The sequence below is a fragment of the Castanea sativa genome, chromosome 4 (genome assembly GCF_040712315.1).
Source record: "Castanea sativa cultivar Marrone di Chiusa Pesio chromosome 4, ASM4071231v1".
Lineage (NCBI taxonomy): Eukaryota > Viridiplantae > Streptophyta > Magnoliopsida > Fagales > Fagaceae > Castanea > Castanea sativa.
In genome coordinates this window covers 45,248,813-45,274,493 of record NC_134016.1, presented here as the reverse complement: position 1 = coordinate 45,274,493, position 25,681 = coordinate 45,248,813, and the positions used below count along the sequence as shown (strand labels likewise).

The 25,681-nt window shown below is 33.0% G+C and overlaps 2 protein-coding genes and 1 long non-coding RNA gene across 3 annotated transcripts; 1 reads left to right on the top strand and 2 right to left on the bottom strand.

Annotated features, from left to right (window-relative positions):
• Positions 1–3,222: 3,222 nt before the first annotated feature.
• LOC142630195 (cytochrome P450 71A9-like) lies at positions 3,223–6,648 on the bottom strand. Its single transcript, XM_075804158.1, has 2 exons — positions 5,682–6,648; positions 3,223–4,141 (listed from the first exon to the last, which is right to left on the bottom strand). Exons 1-2 carry the CDS (start codon positions 6,639–6,641, stop codon positions 3,530–3,532), a joined length of 1,572 nt encoding a protein of 523 aa, XP_075660273.1. The 5' UTR covers positions 6,642–6,648; the 3' UTR covers positions 3,223–3,529.
• A 5,828-nt stretch (positions 6,649–12,476) lies between these two features.
• Positions 12,477–16,578, bottom strand: LOC142630863 (cytochrome P450 71A9-like). Its single transcript, XM_075804919.1, has 2 exons — positions 15,549–16,578; positions 12,477–13,397 (listed from the first exon to the last, which is right to left on the bottom strand). Exons 1-2 carry the CDS (start codon positions 16,482–16,484, stop codon positions 12,789–12,791), a joined length of 1,545 nt encoding a protein of 514 aa, XP_075661034.1. The 5' UTR covers positions 16,485–16,578; the 3' UTR covers positions 12,477–12,788.
• Positions 16,579–21,544: 4,966 nt separating this feature from the next.
• On the top strand, positions 21,545–25,387 carry LOC142630199 (uncharacterized). Its single transcript, XR_012843255.1, has 3 exons — positions 21,545–21,560; positions 25,160–25,229; positions 25,353–25,387. It is a non-coding gene; the product is annotated as an uncharacterized LOC142630199 (long non-coding RNA).
• Positions 25,388–25,681: the final 294 nt, after the last annotated feature.

Sequence of the window (25,681 nt, the reverse complement as noted above, 5' to 3'; positions counted from 1 at the left end):
AGAAAATAAGTGGACGGAATCGAAAAGAGAAAGTTCATTGTTTTCTTTTCATTTTTATCTATGGTTGAGAGTGGTCACTCGGAGTCGCGTGTTAAACTCAAAGATTTTTTTTTTTTGTATTATATTTGGATGTGCTTTACTAATTATTTATTTGTTTAAAAATTAAAAATTATAAAAAAAACTATAGGAAAAAGGGAAACTTCTATTTTTACTGTGAGACCCGTCGCTGTCAACATTAACTCAGAAAGCCAAAAAAAAAAACTGATTTTTGTCTTTTCAAGGCTTCCCAAATGCACTTCTAAAGCAGTGGCTAGTGGGATGGCAATTTAATCTTGTAGGTAACTAATTACATAATAAAATCCAAAATTGCATAATAAAATCCAAAATTTCCCATAAAATAAAATCCAAAATTTGGTATTAGATTTCAAATAAACTCCAAAGTTTTAATTGAACTAGTCTTAGACTCATGCAATACGTTGAAATATTACAAATTTTTGTGTCGATATATATATATATATATATATATATATATATATATATATATATATATTTGGTTAAGTAAAAAGTTTGGTGTTCCTTCCAAGTGTCAAAGAATTGATACTGATCACAAATCTACAAATTTCTCATCCATTTATAATAAAATAAAATTCTCAATTGGTCTTAAAATTCAAATTATATCTTAAGAAAACATTAAATTTGTGTAATTCACCCAAACTTTTTTTTTCCCATTTTAAAGTAGGTACACTAAAATGGACAGAACTAGATCAAATTGGACCGAATAGATCAAAGTGGACCAATTGGACCAAAATATATCGAAATGGATTGAATCATCGGCCACATCACTCTTTTTTATGGATTTGACTTTATACATTCATCTTGAAATTATTTTTTTGCCTAATAATATCTTGAATGGTTTTAACTTTACATATACCTTGTTTTTATAAGTTTATCTACTTTAATTTAGAAAAAACTCCTTCCACACTTGTCTTTTTCTTCGTTACTCTTAATATTTTTAATGTTATCAAATAATTAGAGGAAAAGTTAATAAAAAAAATGGTGACATAACCAATGATGTGGCTTAATATAAGCATGACCAATGATGTGGCTTAACTATTTAATTTAATTTATATTGTCAATTTAAAATCTTGGTGAGTTTCTATTAATTAAGTTGATATAATTTTTACCCATTTATGGGTTCTCCATCTCATCTAGTCATTGACTTTTAAAATGTCTAAACATAAAAGAATAGAGATTATTTGGTTTGAATTTTAAAAACTATTTCCCACTTAAAAACCAAATGAGGTGAGGACTGGATAGAAAACTCATTTGGCTAATTGTTTTGTAAAAACCAATCATAAAAACACATCTCAAATTTATTGTGCAGATGCAAATTCTAAGAACACCTTTTTGGTGTTTTCAGCTTTAACTTTATGCTATGACAACTTTGTAATTATTGGATCTTTGCTCCGGAACCCATTAATACCATTTCTTTTTCTTTCTTTCCTTTCCTTCTTCATTTTCAGCCAATGTCTTCCTTCATTTGCCATTGTAGATTCTCTCCCTTCTCTTCAGTGTCGGCAGCGCGTGCTCGCCCACACACACTTAACTCGTAGGTTCATGCCCAATTTGGAGTCTTGATGGGTTAATTTGTTGAAAGTGAAGTTTGGGTTGATGGGTTCAATCAATGTAGACAACACACAGTGTACTCGCTGAGTTTTGATTCGTGGGTTGGGGGAGGGGGAAAATCAGGTATAGAAACATAAATGCCAAATGAGTTTGTTTAGGGGAGATACTAGAGAGCAATGCAAAACAATTGTAATTCTCAAAACACAGGTTTTTGTTGTTTTTAAAAATAATTAGGAAAAAAAAAAAAAACAACAACCAAACTGAAACAGCCCTAGATGTTTTGAAGCCTTTACACAACATTTTGTCATTTGCATCATAGTTCTTCTATGTAGCATGTCTATGCTACACACAGATTAATTAAAATTAAAATATCAAGTAAAGAAGTGATTTTTAAAAAATCATTGAAATTACAACAATATATTTAATGAAAAAAAAAAATACCTTAAGTTATAAGTTGGGAGATTATCTAGTAATACCAATTTTTTTGTCAATAAATGATTAAAATAATTAATGAAATTTATTATAAATTTTTGTAACAGAGTTTAAATTGAAATAGTAATTTGAATTTCTTTGAACTTTGATAATAAATTTCATCATGAGTAAAAATAACTTAATAATTTTGATATACTTATAGTGCGAAGAGGATTATTTGATGAGTCAAGATAAAAAGTCTTAAATGTAAAAAATAAAGTGACAAAAGAATTGTCCACTCGAAACAAGGAGGAAAAAAAAAAAAAAACAGAGTTTTGTACTCACATAGTCACATGATTCACGTAGCATAAGGAGAAAACAAACAAATAACCATAAAATTTGATACAACTGTAACATAAAATTTTGGTGGAAAAAAAGCCTTAAATTATATGATAGTAGCCAAAACTAAAAATTATGATAGAGGATAAAAAATTAAAAATAATTTGAAATAAATAATGGAATTTTCCTTTAATTTTTTTTTCAAATTTTTAGTAATAAAATTTTAATTTAAATTCCCAGAGTTTTTTTTGGCAATAGAGTTTTTTTAAGGGTAAAATTGGGTTAATAATTTTAATGTCCTTATAGTATTTTTGGCAATAACTCTTTTAATTAGTCCATGATAAAACGTTTTAAGTGTGAAAAATAAAAGGATAAAAAGATAATATACATGATATAATGAGAAAAATAAAAGACATGTAAAGACAAAAGAAAGCACACTCCCATGTGTATGTCACAAGTTTTATCGTATAACATTTAATATTGAAAAAATTTTAGTTTAGCTAATGAAAATTGAGAAGACCTTGTAAAACATACTCGAGTTATGATCATGATTTTAAAATAGACTTGATGGACTTGTTCGACCAAGTTAATTATGATCATAGTTTTTTAGTCACATAGATCTTGTTACACAATATTACTTGGACCAATTGAACCACAATTGAATTGGCCAATTCACAAAATCACACACGGTTAGCCTGTGAGTTTAAGTTCTTATTCCATTTCGCTAAGTATTGAGTCTCAGTTTCCTCTTCCTCTACTCCAAATCAAAAAAAAAAAAAAAAAAAAAAACCACACACGGTTTAACATGGTTCACTAAATAATAAATATAGGACAGAAGATTTTTATTTGTGAAGCGATAAGAAAATATAAGTGATCCATTAGAAAAAGTAAACTTTTACTAATGGTACATGAAAACATGGCTTGGATATACAAAATGTGACTAGTCTAATAATTCAAGAGCTGAATTTTGCTAGGGATAAAAGTTCAACCAAGACAAAGTTATTTGAATCCATTATTGATTTGTGGTTACAAATGTCTTCTTAAACTCAAATAGAAAAATAGAAACAATTCTGCTGGTTTTGAATAGTAGAAAACAGGTGGCCTTTTATTTTGTGCCATAATTTTTTAACATAAAAATTGCATTTTGTTTGTACTATAAAGCCACAGGATTAGCTACAAGGCAAAGAGGAACTTTTTTGTGCATTGAAAGACCAATTGCTTCTTCCATATCCAAATCTTGTCTTCTTATCCCGTGAGGCAATTCCCAATCAAAACGATGCAAGAGATTTGCTAGTGCAAGCTCTATTATCAGGATTGCAAAGTTCATTCCAGGGCAACCTCTACGACCAGCTCCAAATGGTAACAACTCGAAGTGTTGTCCTCTAAAATCGACTGAACTATCCAAGAATCTCTCAGGTTGGAACTCGTTTTGATTCTTCCAATACTTTGGGTCTGTTCCTATCGATTTTGCATTGACAAACACCCTTGTCTTGGCTGGAATATGGTAACCTTCAATGGTGCAACCATCTGTTGTTTCCCTTGGAACTAGTAATGGGGCTGGTGGATGGAGTCTCAATCCTTCTTTTACAATGGATTTTAGGTACATGAGTTTAGAAAGGTGGTTTTCTTCAACCTTTCCTTTTCTCTTAACAGCTTCTCTCACCTCAGTTTGTGCTTTTTGCATTACAGATGGATTCCTTATTAGCTCAGCCATTATCCAAACTAGGATGGTAGAAGATGTGTCAGTACCTGCAATGAACATGTTCTGTATTGTTTAACAATATTACAAACCCACACTGTTAAAAGATGCAATAATTTATTGAGATGATAAATTATGATTAATGCAATATTACTTTTATCGGAACTACCACCACTAACATCTTTTTAGGGTACATTATCAATCACATACTACCATTTTAATATGTGAAAATAATTATAAAATTTATTGTGTTTTAGATTTTTTGAGTATGAAAGGTCTGTATTTTAGATTTTTTACTTTATAAGGAAAAATTGGACATTTGTCCTTTTCGTCCAAAACAAGTAGCAAAATATTTATGTTCTGAAATTATCCAGCAAAATGCCTCTATTTTGAAACTCGATTTTAAAAAAATCGAGTTTCAATGAAAAACTCGATTTAATGAAAATTGAGTTACTTGCAAAATGTTACGTGGAACTTGAGTTACATGTAATTTTTTTAAAAAAGTTTTTTGCCTATAACTCGAGTTTAAAACAAGGGCATATGGCTAAATAGTTTCAAAACATGAGTATTTTGCTACTTGTTTTGGGTGAAATGGACAACTGCCTATTTTGGCCTACTTTATAACTTCCAAATCCGATAGAAGGTTTTTTTTTTTTTTTTTTTCCTTTTTTCTTCTAAGAAGAAAAGCAGATAGAAATTTATAAAGTAACATGTTGTGTTGCCCAAAAATACTAAATTTCTTATAGAATTTATGGCTACTTGTTTTGGGTGAAATGGGCAACTATCTATTTTGGCCTTTATAACTTCCAAATCCGATAGAAGGTTTTTTTTTTTTTTTTTTTTTTCTAAGAAGAAAAGCAGATAGAAATTTATAAAGTAACATGTCGTGTTGCCCAAAAATACTAAATTTCTTATATAATGAGTCCGTTTGGATATAACTTATTTTGCTGAAACTGAAAACTGAAAACACTGTAGCAAAATAATTTTTAAATGTGTGAATAGTACTGTGGGACCCATTTTTAATGAAAAAGTTGTTGAAAAGTGAAATTTGTGGGACCCATGAACAGTGCATTTGTGCACTGTTCATGGCTGAATAGTCAAATCTTGCGGCTGGGTTTAAAAAAAAAAAAAAAAAAAAAGGAAGCAAAACGCGGACGTGAGACGCAGACGTGGGATCCAAACGCCCTCAATATATGGCTACTAAGGATGGCAAAAGTTTATACAGTAACATGTACAATAAAATGTCATATATTGCTCTACAATTGCAAACTTTCTTTTTGGTTTCCAAGGCTGGCAAAAATTCATAAAGTAACATGCATGTTATAATATAACATGTGTACTGCTGCCCATGAATAACAAAATTTACACTTTATGGCTTCAAAGGTGCATAAGTTTATAAAGTAATATAATTAAATGACATATCACCCGTCTATTAGGTGGGACAATACCTCTCCAAGCCTGGGCTTAGATGAAGATGGTGAATTTAAATTTTAGATATTTCGATTGAAAATATTAAAAGATGTCAATTTAGTTACAAACTTTTGGCATAATTCATACTTTTGGAAAATAATAGGATGCAAAAACAAAGTAAAATAAAGGAGCATACCGTGAGAACACCCTTGATATGGTCACTACTGAGGGCAATAGCTTGGTTTGAATCTTTCTGAACTCGAAGCAATACATCCACAAGATCTTCATGCTCAGGTTCAGGCCTTCTGAGATCAAGGTGCTCCTCAATGACTTTGTCATATATCTCATCCAATTCTCTAAAATTCTTTTCCAGCCTAGTTTCAAGGCCATTAAACTTGCTGAGCCAGCATCCCATCCATGGAAAGAAGTCTGCTATGCAAAGCCCTCCCAATAAGTCCTGTGTATCATTAAGAATCCCATGAAATCTACTCTTGCTTTTATCTTCTCCGCTATCATACTTCTTACCAAAAGCCACATGACACACAATGTTATTTGCTAGCAAAAGTGTTAATTCACTTAAATTAACTTGACCCGACGAAACAGCTATGGAATCAAGCATAAGTGCAACCTCTTCATCCCTCACAGCCTGGAAACTTTGGACCCTCTTTGCACTAAGTAGCTCCAAGATGACAATTTTTCTGACCTCCCTCCAGTACTCACCATAGGGAGCAAATGACACAGCAGAGAGATTGTAACTAAGCTTCTTTGCAGCATATAGTACAGGCCTGCCTGAAAAAACAAGATCATAGGTTTTGAAAACCTCTCTTGCTATATCAGCTGAGGAGATTACTAAAGTGGGGATTGAGCCTAGTTGCAAGAACATGAGGGGTCCATGTTCATCAGAAAGGTGTTGAAGTGATCGATGTGGTAGGCCACGAAGTTGGTGGAGGTTGCCAATTAGAGGCAACTTACTAGGACCAGGAGGGAGCTTCTTTGATTGAACAAGCTTCTTCCTTTGTTTGATCAGAAACAAAAACAAAATGGGTGCAAGAAAAGCAAAGAAAATGTAATGGCTTTGGAACAAGGAAGAGGAGGCACCCATGTCTACACGAATGTAATAATATAGTCCCATTGAACTACATACATAGAACAACATAGCAAGATGTGGGTGTAGAGAGAGAAAATTCCTGACCTATCACAAGCTAGCACATTATACTACCAAGTCCACAAAATATAACCAATTACAAAGCACCACGTACTGCTGCTAGGTTTTTCCATCACTATTCAGAAACCAATAGAAATTTGCCAAGTGTCATTGAAATAAAGGCATGAAACTGCATCAGCACGTGTAAGCGATGACACAAACAATCCAGCTCGTGTAAGCGATGACACAAGCAATCCAGCACGTGTAAGCGATGACACAAGCAGCCCTGCACGTGTAAGCGATGACACAAGCAACCCTGCACGTGTAAGCGATGACATAAACGGACCAATCAGGCTGTGACATGTGTCACCAATCAGACTCTCCCACGTGTCGCTCACCCACCCCTAAACTCCTATAAATTGAAGCCTTCCCAAGACATTTAAGAGGACAGACAGAGGATAGAAGGAAGAAGATATCTTGAGTTCAGAAATTCAGAAGCTCTGCCGGAATCAAACCCCAAAGCCTCCAAGAATTTCAAGAACTTCAACCTCGAATATAGACAGCATTCGAAGCAAAACCATCCAAACTACTCGTTCAGGTCTCAAAGGTCACTAGAATCAAGCTCAAAAGCCTCCAGCAACCTCAACAAACCACAAATTGGTGAAGCTCTACGGATTCAAGCCTCCAAAACCCCGAAGAACTTCCACCACAAACCGTCAAACACGAAGAACACACGAAGAAACAAAGAACAAAGAATTTCTAACAAGCTCATAACCAGAGATTCGTTGTGGTTCTGTTTCATAGATCTTCAATCCATTCCTCAGTCAAATTGAAGGATATCTTGTGTTCAAATTAAAATCACATTACCACAATTCCAATCAACAAATCTTTCAAGGAGATCGAATCAGAGAATCACTCTTTTGTAATTACAGAGAATTGTACTACATATTCATCAATACAAATTCGCATTTGTGAAACTATTTTACTTGTTTGATTTATTTCGAACTAAGAATTTAGTCGTCTACAGTGGGCAATTCATATATAATGTAATCACTAATCATTGAAACTTGCCGTATTGGATAGGGAATTCTCTTCTTTCATTAATCCTGGATAGGAATCAAGCACTGAGGTCCTAATCCAATTAGTGGGACATAGATTTCAAGCCTGGACCTTCCCTAAATGCAGTGGGAGGTAGACGTTCCAGCTAAGATGTTCGGCAGAACTCGGATTCGACTTGTCCGTTAGTATTTTATAAGGATGTGGAGTCGTGTATTGTCAATTCAAAGACAAGAAAACAAGTGGACGAAATCGAAGTTCATGTTTTCTTTTCATTTTTATCTATGGTTGAGAGGGATTCAGATCCTCTAGAGTTCCTAGGGTACTCTACTAAGTAGAATTCATTAAATCCTAACCACTCTTTAATGATTTAATGGTCTAGATTTTGCCATATCAGCATTTCATTAACAATCATCTTAATTGTTTTGTTTACAACATTATTTTATTATTTCAAGAATATTATTAATGAAATGCTGACATGGCAGAATCTAAACCATTAAATCATTAAAGAGTGGTTAGGATTTAATGAAATCTACTGATAGAGTACCCTAAGAACTCTAGAGGATCTGAATCCTGGTTGAGAGTGGTCGGAGTAGTGTGTTAAACTCAAAGAATTCATATTTTCTTTTGGTATTGTATTTAGATGTGCTTTACTTTTGTTTAAAGCATTATAAAAAAAAACTGATAAAAAAATTAAGAAAAAATATTCTGCTTTTTAATTTTTTTTTTTTTTTGAAGTGTGAGACCGGTAAATTAAATCAAAAGGCCAATGCTTGCCAAATGCACTTCTAAATATATTTTTATTAGATATGAATTTTAATAAATTCACCACTGAGTTCTTATATCTTTCATACTTGCAAAATTTTCAGAATATCAAAGATCGATACGTCATCAATCAAATCTTTAATTTTTAAGTTTTTGTAATTTAAAATTGTGTATAAAAAATAATTTTATGAATCAAATAGTTAATTATATCGGATTAATTTTGTAACAAAATTTTATCAATTTTAAATATCTTATCTCAAATTTATTGTGCAGATGCAAATTCTAAGAAGTAAGAACATCTTTTTGGTATTTCAGGTTCAACTTTATGTTATGACAATTTTGTGATTATTGGATCTTTGCTTCATACCATCTCTTTTCTTTTCTTTTTCTTTTCTCGTTCTTCATTTCTAGAAAATAGTATTGTTTTCCTTCATCTGTCATTATTGATTCTCTCAGTGGCAACTCCAGAATTCTTTTTTTGGGGGGTCAACAAGAAGATGTATTTTGGGTAAGAAATGAATCTTGCACTTATGAAGATTTTTTATTACAAATTTGTCTATAGTATGTGTTAGTAAAAGAATAAAAGATAAACTATAAGTTCATTTGACATATTTTTTCTTAATACAATGAACCTATTAATTATTTTTATTAAGTGAACTTTAATTATCACTACTTAAAATACTTTTATCTATGTGGGTTCCATTTAACTCAACTGGTAAAGTCTTTGATGGTTGAATAAGAGATCTAGGGTTCAATCCCTACTTACATCAAAAATTGATTGGCGCCTTGGTTTGATGATAAAGAGTTATTATTAGGAGTGGATGCCATAAGTTAAATCTATCTAAAAAAAATGATCTATTAGTTTAGGACAATTATATGTTTACATTGTACTATTAATGTAAGATTTACATTGTAAACTAAACAAATGTATACTTAAGATCTAAATAGGCTTTTGTGTGTGTGTGTGTGTGTGTGTGTGTTTAAAAAGACCAAGATATTGCTAAGAATATCATATTTAACCTTATTTCAACTTAACTTAAAAAAAATTTTAAGATCAGGGTGTTCAAACTTTCATTTTAAGAAGAAAAATAAAAAAATAAAAAATATTATATACTTTAAAAATACATTCCAGCTCAGGGGGTCCATTTGAACCCCCTAAACTCAACATAACGCCGCCCATGGATTCTCTCCCTCTCTTCACTGTCGACAGCACACACACAACTTGTGGGTTAATGCCAATTTGTACTCTTGATGGGTTAATTTGAAGAAAGTGAAGTTTGGGTCGATGAAAGACGGGTTCAATGCAGACAACACACAGCAGCTAGTGGTGGTTCCAGGAATTTTGTTTAGAGGGGTCATTAAAAAATTTTAATAAAAAAAGAACTTGAATATATCGAGTTATCGACAAAAAAATTAATACATGAAGTTTTACAATTTTCTTCTACAAATTCTCAAATTTTTAATTGTTATATGATACTTCATTATGAGTATCTATTGCCAATGTGGGTAGTTATGAGCGTATGACTATTTTATTTTGTTAAGTTTATCTAACATTTTTATTTTTGTTAGGTTCTAAGTACTTAGGAATTAATGTATTAGAACTCTAATATGTATTGTTGGCAAACCATGATCAAAACAGGTGTCTAGTTATGTTTTAGACTTGCTCAAAGTATGTAATTTATGCACAGTTGGAATCGAGTTAACTGTAGAAGTTACTGTGCATTTCTGCCTGACTTGACCGATCGAAAGTCGTGCAGATTATTTTTTTTGCAGATTTTTCAACTCAGCCCTAAGCTCATATGACGTGTAGGGTTTTATGTTTTACCCTAGGTATAAAAGGCAAACCCTAAGCACGTTTTTAAAGACTTCTAAAAGAGAAAAGAGTGTGCCTCTTTTTGTATCTAGTGTTTATACCCAAAATCTGTTTAGAGTCTTGGTTGCTCATATTGCTGTTTGTGTGAATCTCTTATGAGATTTGAGAGGTGCTTGCCTTCACACAAGTTTTGGATTATCAAGAAGGAGATTACTTCAAGAACTTGATGATTATTCAGTTGCTGCCATAAGAGCTTAAAGATATACAAGCAAGAGTGCTTGTACTTGCTGGAGAATTCAAGAAAGAAGGAGTCCGTGGTCTCGGAGCTTGCACGTGGTCGTGTCAGTAAGTTCTATTGGTGGGTAGTAATAGGATATTAGTGGTCTAAGTCGCTATTGTACACTTCAATTCTTTCATAGTGGATTCAGGTTTACCTTGAGGATAGCTAGGTTAAATCCTCTCCAGGTTTTTTACCAGTTTGGTTTTCCTGGGTCATCATATCTTTGTGTTTTTTATATTCCGCACTTTGCATTGATATGATTATATGATTGTGTTAACCTAGATCTGGAATTTGGACTAAGTAATAACTTGACTTGTTAACTAGGTTAATCCAATTGTGGTTTAAGGGGTCTAAACAAACTCTACAATTTTTATGCAATTGTTATTATCAATTTGTTATTTTTTTATAAAAATATTTTAAACTAAATGACTAAACTAAACTCATTAGTTTTGTATTAATTATTGACGCACACAACCACACTCATTCATACACAAAATTAAACACTACGTGTCTACTTAACCAATCAAATGCTTGGATAAATACTAACTTTACAATTTTTTTTCTTAAATTTTACTATATAACAAAAAGTTATTATAACATGATAATAATACACATACATGTAACAAACCATTTCCATTTCCTAATTATTAAATTATATAAATTTATATTATATTTCTATTGTACACACAAACGTCCACACACATCATAACACAAATAGCATTATAATAAAAAGCAATGCACACAATCAATATTAGACACATTCACACACATAATATAAATTTATAAAAAAGAGTAATACTAACAATTCACAAACACTTACTCTTTACTCTTAGAGTTTGAAATACTTGTAATAAAGATGTACAAAATTTAATTCAGGGTATGCAAAAATATTTTTAAAAATAAATTAAAGAATTAAACTAACAAAAAAATATACATTATATACATATATATATAATTTTTTTTTTTTTGAAGTCAGGGAGTTCATTTGAACCCCTGATGAATATAGACTAGCGCCGCCCCTGACACAACATATATATATATATATATATATATATATATATATATATATAAATTTTTTTTTTTTTTTGAAGTCATGAACCCCCTGATGAATATAGTCTAGCGCCGCCCCTGACACAGCATATATACTCACAAAACCACTCCTTACCAAATCTTCAATGCAAGGTTACGGTTCCTCTCTCTCTCTCTCTCTCTCTCTCTCTCTCTCTCTCTCTCTTATTTTTATATTTTTGTAAGAAATGGGCGTGTTCTTCAAGGAATTGACATGAATGGCTTCCGTTCTACGAGAATGCGAAGAAAGCTTGTGGTCGTAAAACCTTTATACAGAAAACATTTTGTACATTTGTATAATAGCATCATAGTTTCTTCTAAGAAGTTTATATATATACTAGTAGCATGCTAGCATGTCTAAGCTATGCACAGATTAATTAAAATTAAAATATCAAGTAAAGAAGTGATTTAACCAAAATCATTGATGACAATAAAATATATAATTTAAAAAATAAAAGAAATTACCTTAAGTTGGGAGATTATTTTGTAATACCAAAGTTTTTGTCATCAATAGATGATTAAAATAATTGTAAATGTTTTCAAAAAAATTGTAATAGAGTTTAAATTGAAATAGTAATTTGAATTTCTTTGAACTTTAAATACATTAATAATTTCGATATACTTGTAGTGTGACGAGATTCTTTTATGAGTCAAGATAAAAAGCCTTCAATGTAAAAAATAAAGCGAGAAAAGAATTTTTCCACGAGTCAAGGGGGGAAAATAATTTATTCACATGGCATAAGGAGGAAAAAAACACACACGTGTGTGTGTGTGTGTGTGTATATATATATATATAGAGAGAGAGAGAGATATAGAGAGAGAGAGAGAGAGCCATCAAAATGATAAAAAGAGCACGCTCCCGTATGTATGTCACAATTTTTATTGTATAGTATTTAATATTGACCTCATTTCAGTTTAGCAAATGAAAATTAAGAAGACCTTGTAAAACATATTTGAGGTATGACCATAGTTTTAAAAACAGACCTGACTGTTCAATTTGATCAAATTAGCTAGGAACCAATTCAAAGACTAGTTTTTTAGTCACAGACCTAACCGTTCGGTTTGACCAAGTTAACTAGGGACCAATTGAAAGACTGAACTTGCTTTTTACACAATATTATTGGTGCCTTTCCATTTTGTGCCCTAATTTTTTCACATAAAGATTGCATTTTATTTACTACAAAGCCACAGGATTAGCTACAAGGCAAAGTGGAACTTTTTTGTGTACTGTAAGACCGATTGCTTCTTCCATATCTAAATCTTGTCTTCTTATCCCGTCAGGCAGTTCCCAATTAAAACGATGCAAGAGATTTGCTAGTGCAAGCTCTATTCCAAGGACTCCAAAGTTCATTCCAGGACAACCTCTACGACCATATCCAAATGGTAAAAACTCGAAGTGTTGCCCTCTAAAATCAACTGAGCAATCCAAGAATCGCTCAGGTTGGAACTCATTTGGATTCTTCCAATACTTAGGATCTGTTCCTATTGATTTTGCATTGACAAACACTCTTGTCTTCGCTAGAATATGGTACCCTTCAATCGTGCAACTATCTATTGTTTCTCTTGGAATTAATGGGACTGATGGATAGAGTCTCAATCCCTCCTTTACAATGGATTTTAGGTACACGAGTTTGGGAAGGTGGTTTTCTTCCACCTTGGCTTTTCCCTTTATAGCTTCTCTCACCTCAGCTTGTGCTCTTTGCATTATAAATGGATTCCTTATCAGCTCAGCCATTATCCAAACTAGGGTGGCTGAAGTTGTCTCAGTGCCTGCAAGGAACATGTCCTGTATTGTCCAAAAATCACAAACCAACACGGTTAAAAGACACAACAATTTCACAATTTATTGAAGTGATTGATGAGCGCAATATTACTCTTCAATGGGACCACCACTAAAATTGCTTTATTGTACATTATCAATCACAAGCTACCATTTTTTTTTTATACAAGATAGAATTCTACTCTAGTTTAATCTAAGTGTATATGTGTGTGAAGCTCCCTCTTCGAGACTTGAATTCCGGCTCTTACCCCCACACTCCACAAGCATAAGTACTTGTGGAGTGACCATCGCACCAAGGGTGTGTGGTGGTCACAAGCTACCATTTTAACATGTGAAAATGGTTATAAAATTTGATTTGTCTTTGGATTTATTGATTATTAAATTTTTGACTTTATGACTTAGACGGGTAGAATTTTATAGAGTAACATGTCTTGTATTGCCCAAAAATACTAAATTTTCTATATACATGGCTACTAAGAATGGCAAAAGTTGATATAGTAAGATATAAAATTAAATTAATGTCATGTATTGCCCTAGAATTGCAAATTTTCTTTGTGGTTACTGAAAGCTCACTTACTATATAAAACACTTGTTAATGTTTAAACCCCCAAATTCAAATATTCCAAAACAAGTTTATATTCAAACAATGTATGTGCGGAATGATAAATATAAGTTATACCCAAATATGCAAACTACTCTAAGCCATAATTTAATCATAACACAGCAATAATTAAAAGCACAGAGTAAGGGATAGAGAGAAGCAAACACAAGATAACATCAGCACGTGTTATCTAAGAGGAAACTGAAAAACTCGGTAAAAAACCTCTCCGCCGCCCTCCAAAAGGTAAAATGATCCACTAGAAAATCAGTTGGGATACATAAATAGCAATAGGCCCTCCAAGCCTAATCTACCCGATGCACCTAAGCCCTCCAAGCTTCTTGCTCTAACAGGGTTACGCCTAACTTTGTCTTCTCTAAGTTACCGAATCCCGCAATTAGCCCATTGCACCAACTAAAAGAATTGGTTCTCTCTTGAACTGCTTCCCAAACACAAAGAACCTTCTCATTGCTCTAAATGAGGTGAGGTAAGGATTTGGCTTAAGATCTTCTCATGGGTATGACAATGGAAATGATGAGAGTAGAGGAATTTGGAAAATCAAATGTATAAGATTGTGGATGAATCAATCTTGTTGTTCTTTGGGGTTTCTCTCTCAAAATTCTCTTTGGAAGTTCTCTACATTCGTGGATATAAGGGTGTTTATAGTAGGGTATGAGATGAAATATGAAAAATCAGCTTTCAACAAAACATGATGCATTGGCGAGTCACTCGCGATTGAGATGAGTCGCGAGTTCTATTCGTCAGATAACAGAAAGGCTACTCTATAATTTTTGTCATGTAGTGATCCAGCTGTCATGACCCTTCAACTTTTTGCATGCTCCACACGTGTGACGCATTCTTGATGCACACACTTGATCAATTCTTCACACTCTCTCACACACAACTCTTACATTATTTCCTCTTAGATACAGGGTTTCTAAATGCTAAATTACATGCAAATTTGAAACGGAATAAAGCCAACACATAGTTGAATAAATTCAATCTTACAGTTTCCACCAAGGCTGGCAAAATTTATAAAGTAACATGCATGTTATATAATATAACATGGAGCCATGAATAAAATATAATAATTAAATAAGATATCATCCATCTATAAGGCGAAACGATACTTCTCTAAGAGTCCGTTTTGATAAAACTTATTGTTGAAAACTGAAAACTGAAAATATTGTAGCAAAATAATTTTTAAATGTGTGAATAGTACCATGGGACCCATTTTTAATATTTTTTTTTCTAATGAACAGTGCACAAACCGTGCATAAACAGTGCACTGTCTGCATGAACAGTGCACTGTCCCCTAAAAGCTGTTGCGAGTGAATCAAAAAAAAAAAAAAAAGGAAGAAGAAGAAGTAAACACAAATGTGAAACGTAGCTTTGACGTGGATCCAAACAAGCAATAAATCTTAAAGTTTAAATGAGAAGAAATGATTTAAACTCTAGATATCTTGATTGAAAACACCTTCATTTAACTAGAAGTTCTTGCACATGCCTCATGCTTTTGGAAAAGAATAGGATGCATAATCAAAGTAAAAGGAGCATACCGAGAGAACACCCTTGATATGGTCACTACCAAGGGCAATAGCTTGGTTTGAATCCTTCTGAACTCGAAGCAGTACATCAACAAGATCTTCACGCTCAGGTTCAGGCCTTCTAGGATCAAGGTGCTCCGCAATGACTTCCTCATATGACTCATCCAATTCCCTAAAATTCTTTTCCAGCCTAGTTTCAAAACCATTAAACTTGTAGAGCCACCCCATCCATGGAAAGAAGTCTGCTATGTAAAACCCTCCCAATAATTCTTGTGTTTCACGAAGAGTCTCATGCAATCTACTCTTCTTGCTTTTATTTTCTCCGCAATCATACTTCTTACCGAAAGCCACACGACACACAATATTACTTGTTAGTGAGAGTGTCAATTCACTTAAATTAACTGGACCTGACGAAGCAACAATGGAATCAAGCATAAGTGCAACCTCTTCATCCCTCACGGCCTGGAAACTTTGGACCCTCTTTGCACTAAAGAGCTCCAAGATTACAATTTTTCTGACCTCCCTCCAGTACTCACCATAGGGTGCAAATGACACAGTAGAGAGATTGTAACTAATCTTCTTTGTAGCATATAGTACAGGCCTGCCTGAGAAAACAAGATCATGGGTTTTGAAAATATCTCTTGCTATATCAGCTGAGGAGATTACTAAAGTGGGGATTGAGCCTAGTTGCAAGAACATGAGGGGTCCATGTTTATCAGAAAGGTGTTGAAGTGATCGATGTGGTAAGCCACGAAGTTGGTGGAGGTTGCCAATTAGAGGCAACTTACTAGGACCAGGAGGGAGCTTTTTTGATTGAACAAGCTTCTTCCTTTGTTTGATCAGAAACAAAAACAAAATGGGTGCAAGAAAAGCAAAAAAAATGTAATAGCTTTGGAACAAGGAAGAGGAGGCACCCATGTCTACATGAATGTAATAATATAGTCCCATTGAAACTACATATATAGAACAACATAGCAAGATGTGGGCAATTCATATATAATGTAATCACTGATCATTGTTCTGAGAGAGTATTTGTTTGGAAGTAAAACAGGATGGATGGAAAACTTTGAAGAAAAAATAGGAAGGAAAACTTTTTTGAAGTATATTTGGTTGGGTGAGAATGAAGAAAAATATATAGTGGGGTCCAGATGTTTTTTCCCCGAGCCCACCAAAAAGTTTTCTCACTAAAATAAAAAAAAAAACTGAAAGAATAAAATGAAGCTACTTAAAGGACAAAAATGCCTATATACACTTACGCATGAGCTTCATCTGTACGTTGCTCTTCACTTTTTTTTACTTTTTTTTTCCTTCCTCCACGTTGCCTCTTCTTCTTCTTCTTCTCCTTTGTCTTTTTCCCTGGACATTACCTCTTCTTTCTTTTTCTTTTTCTTTTTTCTTTTTTCTTTTTTTTTCCTTCTTTCTTTTGATTTACTGGACAGGCATCCAGTGTACGTTGCTCATATTCTTTTTTTTTTTCCTTTTCTTTTGCTTTCTTTTGTGTGTGTGTGTGTGTGTGTTTTTTTTTTTTTTTTCGTTTAGATGTGATTTTTTTTTTCTGGACATGATTTTTATTTTTTAATAGATTTATGTGATTGCTTATTGTTTTTGGTTGTTTGTCACTTTTTTTTTTTTTAATTGGGTGTCATTTTTTACAAGGGTATATATGTAAATTTATACAAACTCACTTTTTTCATCCTCTACTTTTCCACTCCCAACCAAATAAAAAAGAGGAAAAGTAAAATCTTTTCTATCCTCCTACCTTTTCATCCTCCTACAATTTTCTATCCTCTCACTTTTCCACCCCTCCAACTAAGGTTGTCAAAATTGAGATCCTACATAGGATCGTGAGAGGTAGGTGAGATCGTGGATCGTAGAATCGAATCGTGGATCGTAAGATCGAATTGTGGATCGTAAGATCCTATATTATTTGAGAAAAAAAAATGTTAAATAATTACATAAATTATATATTCATTGATATAATTGTCATACATAACTACTTCCACTTGTAAGCATCATTTAAATATGCGAAAAACCTCAAAACGTAACACTCTTCTAGGATATTTTTTATTTGGGTCCAACTGACACTTTTTCTACATTAAAATGGAAAAACTTGGTTTATTGAGATTTTATTTTTCATTTAGGCCCAAATGATCATTCTATCAAGTTAAAAAAAATTACAAGAAACCAAGATTATTTGAGATCATCAGAATCTTACGATCCTGAATGATTGCAAAGATCTTTGAAATATCTAGATCGTTTTAGATAAGTAAGATCGTAAAATCGTAATACCTCCAACCAAACGACACTAAAACTTGCTGTATTGGATAGCGAATTCTCTTCTTTCACTTTCAATGTTGAGGTCCTAATCCAATTAGGGGGACATAGATTTCAAGCCTGGACGTTCCCCAAAAGCTGAGGGATCTTATCCTAATATGTCGGCAGAACTCGGATTTGACTTGTCCATTAGTATTTTATAAGGATGTGGAGCCATGTGTATTGTCGATTCAAAGAGATCTTATCCTAACTCCGGTTCCTTTTCTTTTGTGACTGACAATATGGGAGTGAAAGGTATTCACTTCGAGATGTTTCTTTGTAATAAAGTGACTGAAAGATTTGATGAATGAATAATTTTATTCAAGAAGAAAGCACCTACAAAACAACAAGGCATCCAGCCTCCCTCCTGATACCCTTGACAAAACAGGATAGGCTGTTACTAATGTCAAAAGAACCAAAAAAATAAAAAACTATACATCAAACTCCATTTATCTATGGTTGAGAGTGGTCGGAGTAGCATTTTAAACTCAAAGAATTCATATTTTCTTTTGGTATTATATCTGGATGTGCTTTACTTTTGTTTAAAGCGTTATAAAAAAACTGACAAAAAAAATGAAGAGAAAATTTCTGCTTTTTGTTTATTTTTATTTTTTTAAGTGTGAGACCGTTAACATTAACTCAAAAGGCCCATGCTTGCCAAATGCAAATTTAAATATTTTTTTATTGAATTCACCACTGGATTATATATATATTTTTTTTTATATCCTTCATACTTGCAAAATTTTCAAAATATCAAAGATTGACATGTCATCACCGCACACCCTTGGTACGATGGTCACTCTATAAGTATAAGTATTTGTGGAATGTGGGGGCCAAGGGCCAGGGTTCAAGTCTCCAGGAAGGAGCTTCACACACATATATACTTAGATTAAGCTAGAGTAGAATTTTATCTTGTATAAAAAAAAAAAAAAAAGATTGACATGTCATCAATCAAATCTTTAATTTTTAAGTTTTTGTAGTCTAAAATTATGCATAAAAAATAAGTTTATGAATCAAATAGTAAATTACATCCAATTAGTATGAAATTTGATATTTTGTTTTTTGAGAATGTGAAATTTGATATGTGTGTTAACAAAATAAAAAACATGTAATTCAGCAATTAATTTTTTAAAATATATAGCCATGTTAATTTTTTTAGTGGAAGTTATAGTCATATGCTACAATCAATTTTATAGTCAAATTTTATCCATTTAAAAATCTTATCTCAAATTTATTGTGCAGATGCAAATTCTAAGATGTAAGAACATCTTTTTGGTGTTTCAGCTTCGACTTTATGTTATGACAATTTTGTGATTATTGGGTCTTTGCTTAATACCATCTCTTTTCTTTTCTTTTCTTTTTCTTTTCTCGTTCTTCATTTCCAGAAAACAGTATTGTTTTCCTTCATTTGTCATTATCGATTCTGTCCCTCTCTTCACTGTCGACAGCACACACACAAAACTTTTGGGTTAATGCCAATTTGGACTCTTGATGGGTTGATTTGAAGAAAGTGAAGTTTGGGTTGATGAATGATGCGTTCAATACAGACAACACACAGCATACTCACTCACAAAACCACTCCGCACCAAATCTTCAATGCAAGGTTATGGTTCCTCTCTCTCTCTCTCTCTCTCTATTTTATTTTTATATTTTTGTAAGAAATGAGTGTGGGCTTCAAGGAATTGACATGAATGGCTTCCGTTCTACGATAATGAGAAGAAAGCTTGTGGTCATAAAACCTTTATGCAGAAAAAATTTGTACATTTGTATAATTGCATCATAGTTTCTTCTAAGAAGTTTATATATATATATATATATATATATATACACACTAGTAGCAAACTAGCATGTCTAAGCTATGCACAGATTAATTAAAATTAAAATATCAAGTAAAGAAGTGATTTAACCAAAATCATTGACATGACAATAAAATATTTAATTAAAAAATAGAAGAAATTACCTTAAGTTGGGAGATTATCTAGTAATACCAAAGTTTTTGTCATCAATGGATGATTAAAATAATTAGGGTAAATTCTAGAAAACTACCATGAGGTTTGAGTTAATACCAACTAGGTCCAAAACTTCTCTAAATAACCAACTTAGTCCCTAAAAGACAACTTTGTCCCTAAAGACCTAAACACTGTTACTTTCTCCTCTCTCTCTTCTTTTTAACTCTCATCTCTTTTCCCTTTTTCTCTCTCTCACTAAGGTGATCCCCATCTCACTCAGATTTGTGGTGGCCGTGTGGCTTAGGTTGGAGGTGGTGGCAATTGTGGGTTGTTGCTGCACTGGGTTGGAGGTGGTGGCAACCGTGGGTTGTTACTGCACTGAGTCAGAGGTGGTGGCAGCTATTGTTGGTTGCTGCACAATTATTTTTTTTTCCCCTTTTGTTGCTACACTATGTTAGAGGTGGTGGCAGCCATGGGTTGTAGCTAATGTTACTGTTTTTAGGTGGTAGAAAATAGGGAAGTAAGAGTGAGAGTTGATGCTAAACTAACCTTTAGCAATGATGATTGTTCAATGGAGTTGCTGATGCCGGTAAAGACTTATGGGTTTTGCAAGTGGCTAGGTTTGGTGAGAGAAATGGACGATAGAGAAGAGAGTCAGAAGAGATAATGGTGTTTAATTAGCTATTTAGGGAAAAAGTTGTCTTTTAGGGACTAGGTTGGTTGGTTTTGAGAAGTTTTAGGACCTAGTTAGTATTAGCCTAAACCTTAGAGAAGTTATTTGGAATTTACCCAAATAATTATTTAAATTTATTGTAAATGTTTTCAAAAATTTTGTAACAGATTTTAAATTGAAATAGTAATTTGAATTTAATTGAACTTCAAATAACTTAATAATTTTGATATACTTCTAGTGTGACGAGATTATTTTATGAGTCAAGATAAAAAGCCTTAAATGTAAAAATTAAAGCAAAAAAGAATTTTTCCACCCGAGTCAACGGGGGGAAAATATTGTATTCACATGATTCACATGGAATAAGGAGAAAAACACACACACACACACACACACACACACACACATATATATATATATATATAGAGAGAGAGAGAGAGAGAGAGAGAGAGAGAGAGAGCTATCAAAATTATAAGAAGAGCACACTCCCATGTGTATGTAGCAATTTTTATTGTATAATATTTAATATTGACATCATTTCTGTTTAGCAAATGAAAATTGAGAAGACCCTGTAAAACATACTTGAGATACGACAATAGTTTTAAAACAGACCAAACGGTTCGGTTTGACCAAGTCAACTGAGAACCAATTCAAAGATTGGTTTTTTAGTCACAGACCTAACCGTTCAGTTTGACCAAGTTAACTAGGAACCAATTGAAAGACTGGTTTTTTAGTCACACAGAACTTGCTTGTCACACAATCTTATTGTTGCCTTTTTATTTTGTGCCCTAATTTTTTGACATAAAGATTTCATTTTGTTTACTATGAAGCCACAAGATTAGCTACAAGGCAAAGTAGAAATTTTCTGTGTATTGTAAGACCGATTGCTTCTTCCATATCTAAATCTTGTCTTCTTATCCCATCAGGCAGTTCCCAATCAAAATGATGCAAGAGATTTGCTAGTGCAAGCTCTATTCCAACTTCCAAGGACTCCAAAGTTCATTCCAGGACAACCACTACGACCATATCCAAATGGTAAAAACTCAAAGTGTTGCCCTCTAAAATAAACTGAGCTGTCCAAGAATCGCTCAGGTTGGAACTTATTTGGATTCTTCCAATACTTTGGATCTATTCCTATTGATTTTGCATTGACAAACACTCTTGTCTTCACTGGAATATGGTACCCTTCAATCATGAAACTCTCTATTTTTTCTCTTGGAATTAATGGGACTGATGGATAGAGTCTCAATCCCTCCTTTACAATGAATTTTAGGTACATGAGTTTGGGAAGGCGAGTTTCTTCCACCTTTGCTTTTCCCTTTATAGCTTCTCTCACCTCAGCTTGTGCTCTTTGCATTATAGATGGATTCCTTACAAGCTCATTATCCAAACTAGGGTGGCTGAAGATGTGTTAGTGCTTGCTGTTGGGAAATTTAGACCCCGATTGATAGAATTAACAAGTTTTAAACCCAAATTATTAATTAGATTTATTATGGATAAAACTTGTTAAAACAAACAAATATCAATATCATGTCACAAATAATGCAGTGGAAAAATAAATAAGACAAGATATGATGACCCAAGAAAACCAATGAAACAAACTAGTTTCATAGTAAAAAACTTAGGGGAAACCTTCCCGAAAAGCAATTCACTATAGTAAAGAGAAGTTTCATATCTAGTATAAAACCTTTGTCCCTAGACTTTACAATCCCCGTAGATGAACTCACAGCGGAAACCTTCTACTGCTTCAGAACCTCTGAACTCTTCAATATATGAACGCCACCTTTTGATGCACGGATCCCAGTACGTGACTAACTCCTTTGCACGAATCACAGTACGTGACTCACTCACCAACTTGAGGAAGAAGAATGTTGGCTGCAAAGTTCTTCACTTCATCAACAATGAAGATCAAGAAGCACTTGGTTACAAAACTCTAAGGCACAAAGATGCAGTAGCTTCTTTCTGAGAGAATATGACTTCGATCACCTTTTGCATGTGTTCTCCTTGTATTCTCTTATATGACGGCCTCTAAAATAAGCCTTATATATGTCTAGAGTTGTGAGAAAAGAAACCCTACACAAATACATAAGCATGGGCCGAAAATCATATCTGAAAATTCTAATTTCCGTAACCTTGATAGATACCTCGATAGATAGTATCTGTCGAGTCTCATTAAACCTCGATAGATAGCTATCTGTCGAGCAGCTGTTGAGCTTTAATGAATCAGCACTTCTTCACTTGTTTCTTGAACAGATTTGCATGGCTTCAATACTAGACTTGAACTCTTGTTCCTTGAAGTACACATCCTAGATCTACCCAAATACAAGTAAAGTGCATTTTGTCAAAGGATTAGCTAACTACATAAAATATGTCCTTAACACCTGCAATGAACATGTCATGTATTGTCAAAAAATTACAAACCAACATAGTTAAAAGACACAACAATTTCACAATTTTTTCACAATTTATTGAAGTAATAGATGAGCACAATATACTTTTCAATGGGACCACCACTAAAATTGCTTTATTGTACATTATCAATCACATGCTACCATTTTAACATGTGAAAATGGTTATAAAATTTGTTTTGTCTTTGGATTTATTGATTATTTAATTTTTGACTTTATGACTTAGACATATAGAATTTTATAAAGTAACATGTCTTGTATTGGCAAAAAATACTAAATTTGCTATATACTTTGTGGGTTCCAGTTCGTTCAACAAGTCTCTGATGGTTAAAGAAAATATTATTAGGTGGAAAGCAATATATAAGGAGAGAGAGAATGCTAGTATTAATTAGGTAATAAGTTAGAAAACAATAGCATTTAATGGTGTTTTTTTAACCGTTAGATCTCTTAGAAATTTATGGTATAAAAAATGTATAAGTTTATAAGAGTTACACCAGGTGTAACTTGAACCTATCTCATATATATATATATATATATATATATATATATATATATATATATATATATATATATATATATATATATATAATTCCATAATAGAATCTATAGTGAATTACCAGATTCCATCAAATTCATTCTTGATAACCTGCAAGCTGCTTTCTTATTAAACCGCAATACCCTTCTCAAGAAGACTATGAGAGCACTTGAAATTCACCTTGTTAACCTTACTGCTCAAAATGAGGCTTGCATAAGTCATCTTGCTGACCTTACTACTCAAAATGAGGCTTATGCCAACTACCTTGTTAACTACTTTGTTAACTCCAAGGCTCATAGAAGCCATTCTAATAAACCAAATATTGCAACCGTCATTAGTCAACTCTTTGGCAAAGAGGAAATCCATTCAATGGATAAAAATACTATAATGGGTATTGATTATGCCAGATTGAGTCTTAAGACCCAATTATTGCTAAAAAGTGTTGTTGCCAACTTACCTACAGAAGTACAATCTTGTATTTTTGAAAGCAAGGCTATGACCAAAGATCCGAACCTTTGGTTCAAATGTTTCAAAACTCTTGTTACAATCGCCCCTGATCTTGTTCACTCAAATGATCCTGATAATGCTCAATACAGGGCAGAATGAGGAAAATACTTTGGGAGTAGTCTCAGAGTTCATGAAATGGGCCATCCTTTCCCCGGTCTTTTGATCAACTATGAAGATGGTTCAAATGATAATCCCTCCTGGCTATCTCAAATGTTTGAATTTGGCTTTATTAGATTCATAAGATTAACGAGTCATGACCAGATCAACCAATTTCCTGATATTATTCAAAAAGCTGTTACAAATATTGAAAGTCCTTATATGGGATGTTGCACCGCTGGATTTTGTTCCAGAAGATGTGCCTTCATGCATTACAAAAGGTTGTCCCGCTGGGAGCCTTTTGTCTTGAGGATAAAACTTATCTTAGATTTAGGTTGCTTAACCTTCTCATCTTTTGTTAAGTTTTGTTTAAACTTGTCAAGATATTCTTTTTGCAATTCGGGATTACTAATTTTATTGATTATGGTTAACAACAAATTTTCTTGTTCTTCACTTTTAGTTAACATATTACCTTTGGTTAACATATTAACAGATTTTATAACATTGCAACATGAGTTTCTACATCCAAGTTTAAAATTAGGAGTATCAGAAGTATCACTACAAGAGTGATAATCTGAATTAGATGAAGAGGAGAAATCTTCTTCAAATGAATCATCTTGGCTCAAATTATCAATATCAGAAGCATTTGAAGTAGATGGGGCTTTTGAAGCAGACTGGGTGCTTTCAATATGAGCCAGAGGCTTGGGAGACAATCTTTTGTAAACATTATCCATGATTTGAGGAACATGACCAAATTTATCCCACCATTTAACATACCAGTGTCGAGTAAGAATATTAGCTTCCTTTTCGTATTGCCATCTTAAAATCCAAGGGATTCGAAATTATTTAACAAAATGGAGAAGAGTTTTGTATCTTAGATTTAGCTTCCTTTTCATATTGGCAGTATGAACATTTGTCTTAAGAGTTTTGTCAAAAGACTTGGAAACAACCCAATAATGGCTTGGGAAAAATATCAGTATCAGGACCAAATTGATTCCACCAACGAATGAACCAAAGAGGCAAATCATTAGTTTCATCAAATTCTTTATCGAAGTTAATAAACCATGAATGAGTCATTGTTTCATTCTGGTGAAGCATGAATCTGAACCAGGCAGTAATATAATCATAATATGAATATGGAACAGGGTGCTTAGGAAGTCTTTTTGTTGATGAAAGGGAGTGTCCCCATTTGACTTCAGGAATAATATTTTTCAGGTAAACACCGTGGTAAATAATTTTGGATTTATCATTTTGATCAAAAATAGTTTTAATAACAATGGATTCTTCCTGGTGTAAAATGTCAGAATAATATTCTAACTTATTATCATTATGTTCTAGAATCCAGTGAAACATTGGAGGGAAGTAGCTTTTTGCAATTTGGAGTGGATGCTTGATTGCAGATCGGTTTGGTTCAATAAAAAACCGGTTTTGGAAATATTGTTTTTTAATATATTGGGAAGCATTGGGTTTTCTTGGGTAAATAGTTTGAACGGGTTGGTTAACAGGGGTCAAAGCATAGGGATCATAGCCAGAGGCCAAAATAGAGGAGTAATTAGGCTTAGGAATTGTTCCTAAGGGGGTAAAACTGTTAACAATTTCACCAGGGGAAACAAGCTCTCTTTTCACAATTTGGTTGGGTGTTTCAGCAGGATTTTTGTCCTTGGATT

What these genes read in the sequence shown, in the direction of transcription:
- LOC142630195 (XM_075804158.1), bottom strand. Translation starts at nt 6,641, where the DNA reads ATGTTGTTCTATGTATGTAGTTCAATGGGACTATATTATTACATTCGT. An exon ending in ATATCAAGGGTGTTCTCACG is followed by an intron (nt 4,142 to 5,681) that starts GTATGCTCCTTT and finishes TAAACAATACAG; the next exon opens with AACATGTTCATTGCAGGTAC.
- LOC142630863 (XM_075804919.1), bottom strand. Translation starts at nt 16,484, where the DNA reads ATGGGACTATATTATTACATTCATGTAGACATGGGTGCCTCCTCTTCC. An exon ending in ATATCAAGGGTGTTCTCTCG is followed by an intron (nt 13,398 to 15,548) that starts GTATGCTCCTTT and finishes TGGACAATACAG; the next exon opens with GACATGTTCCTTGCAGGCAC.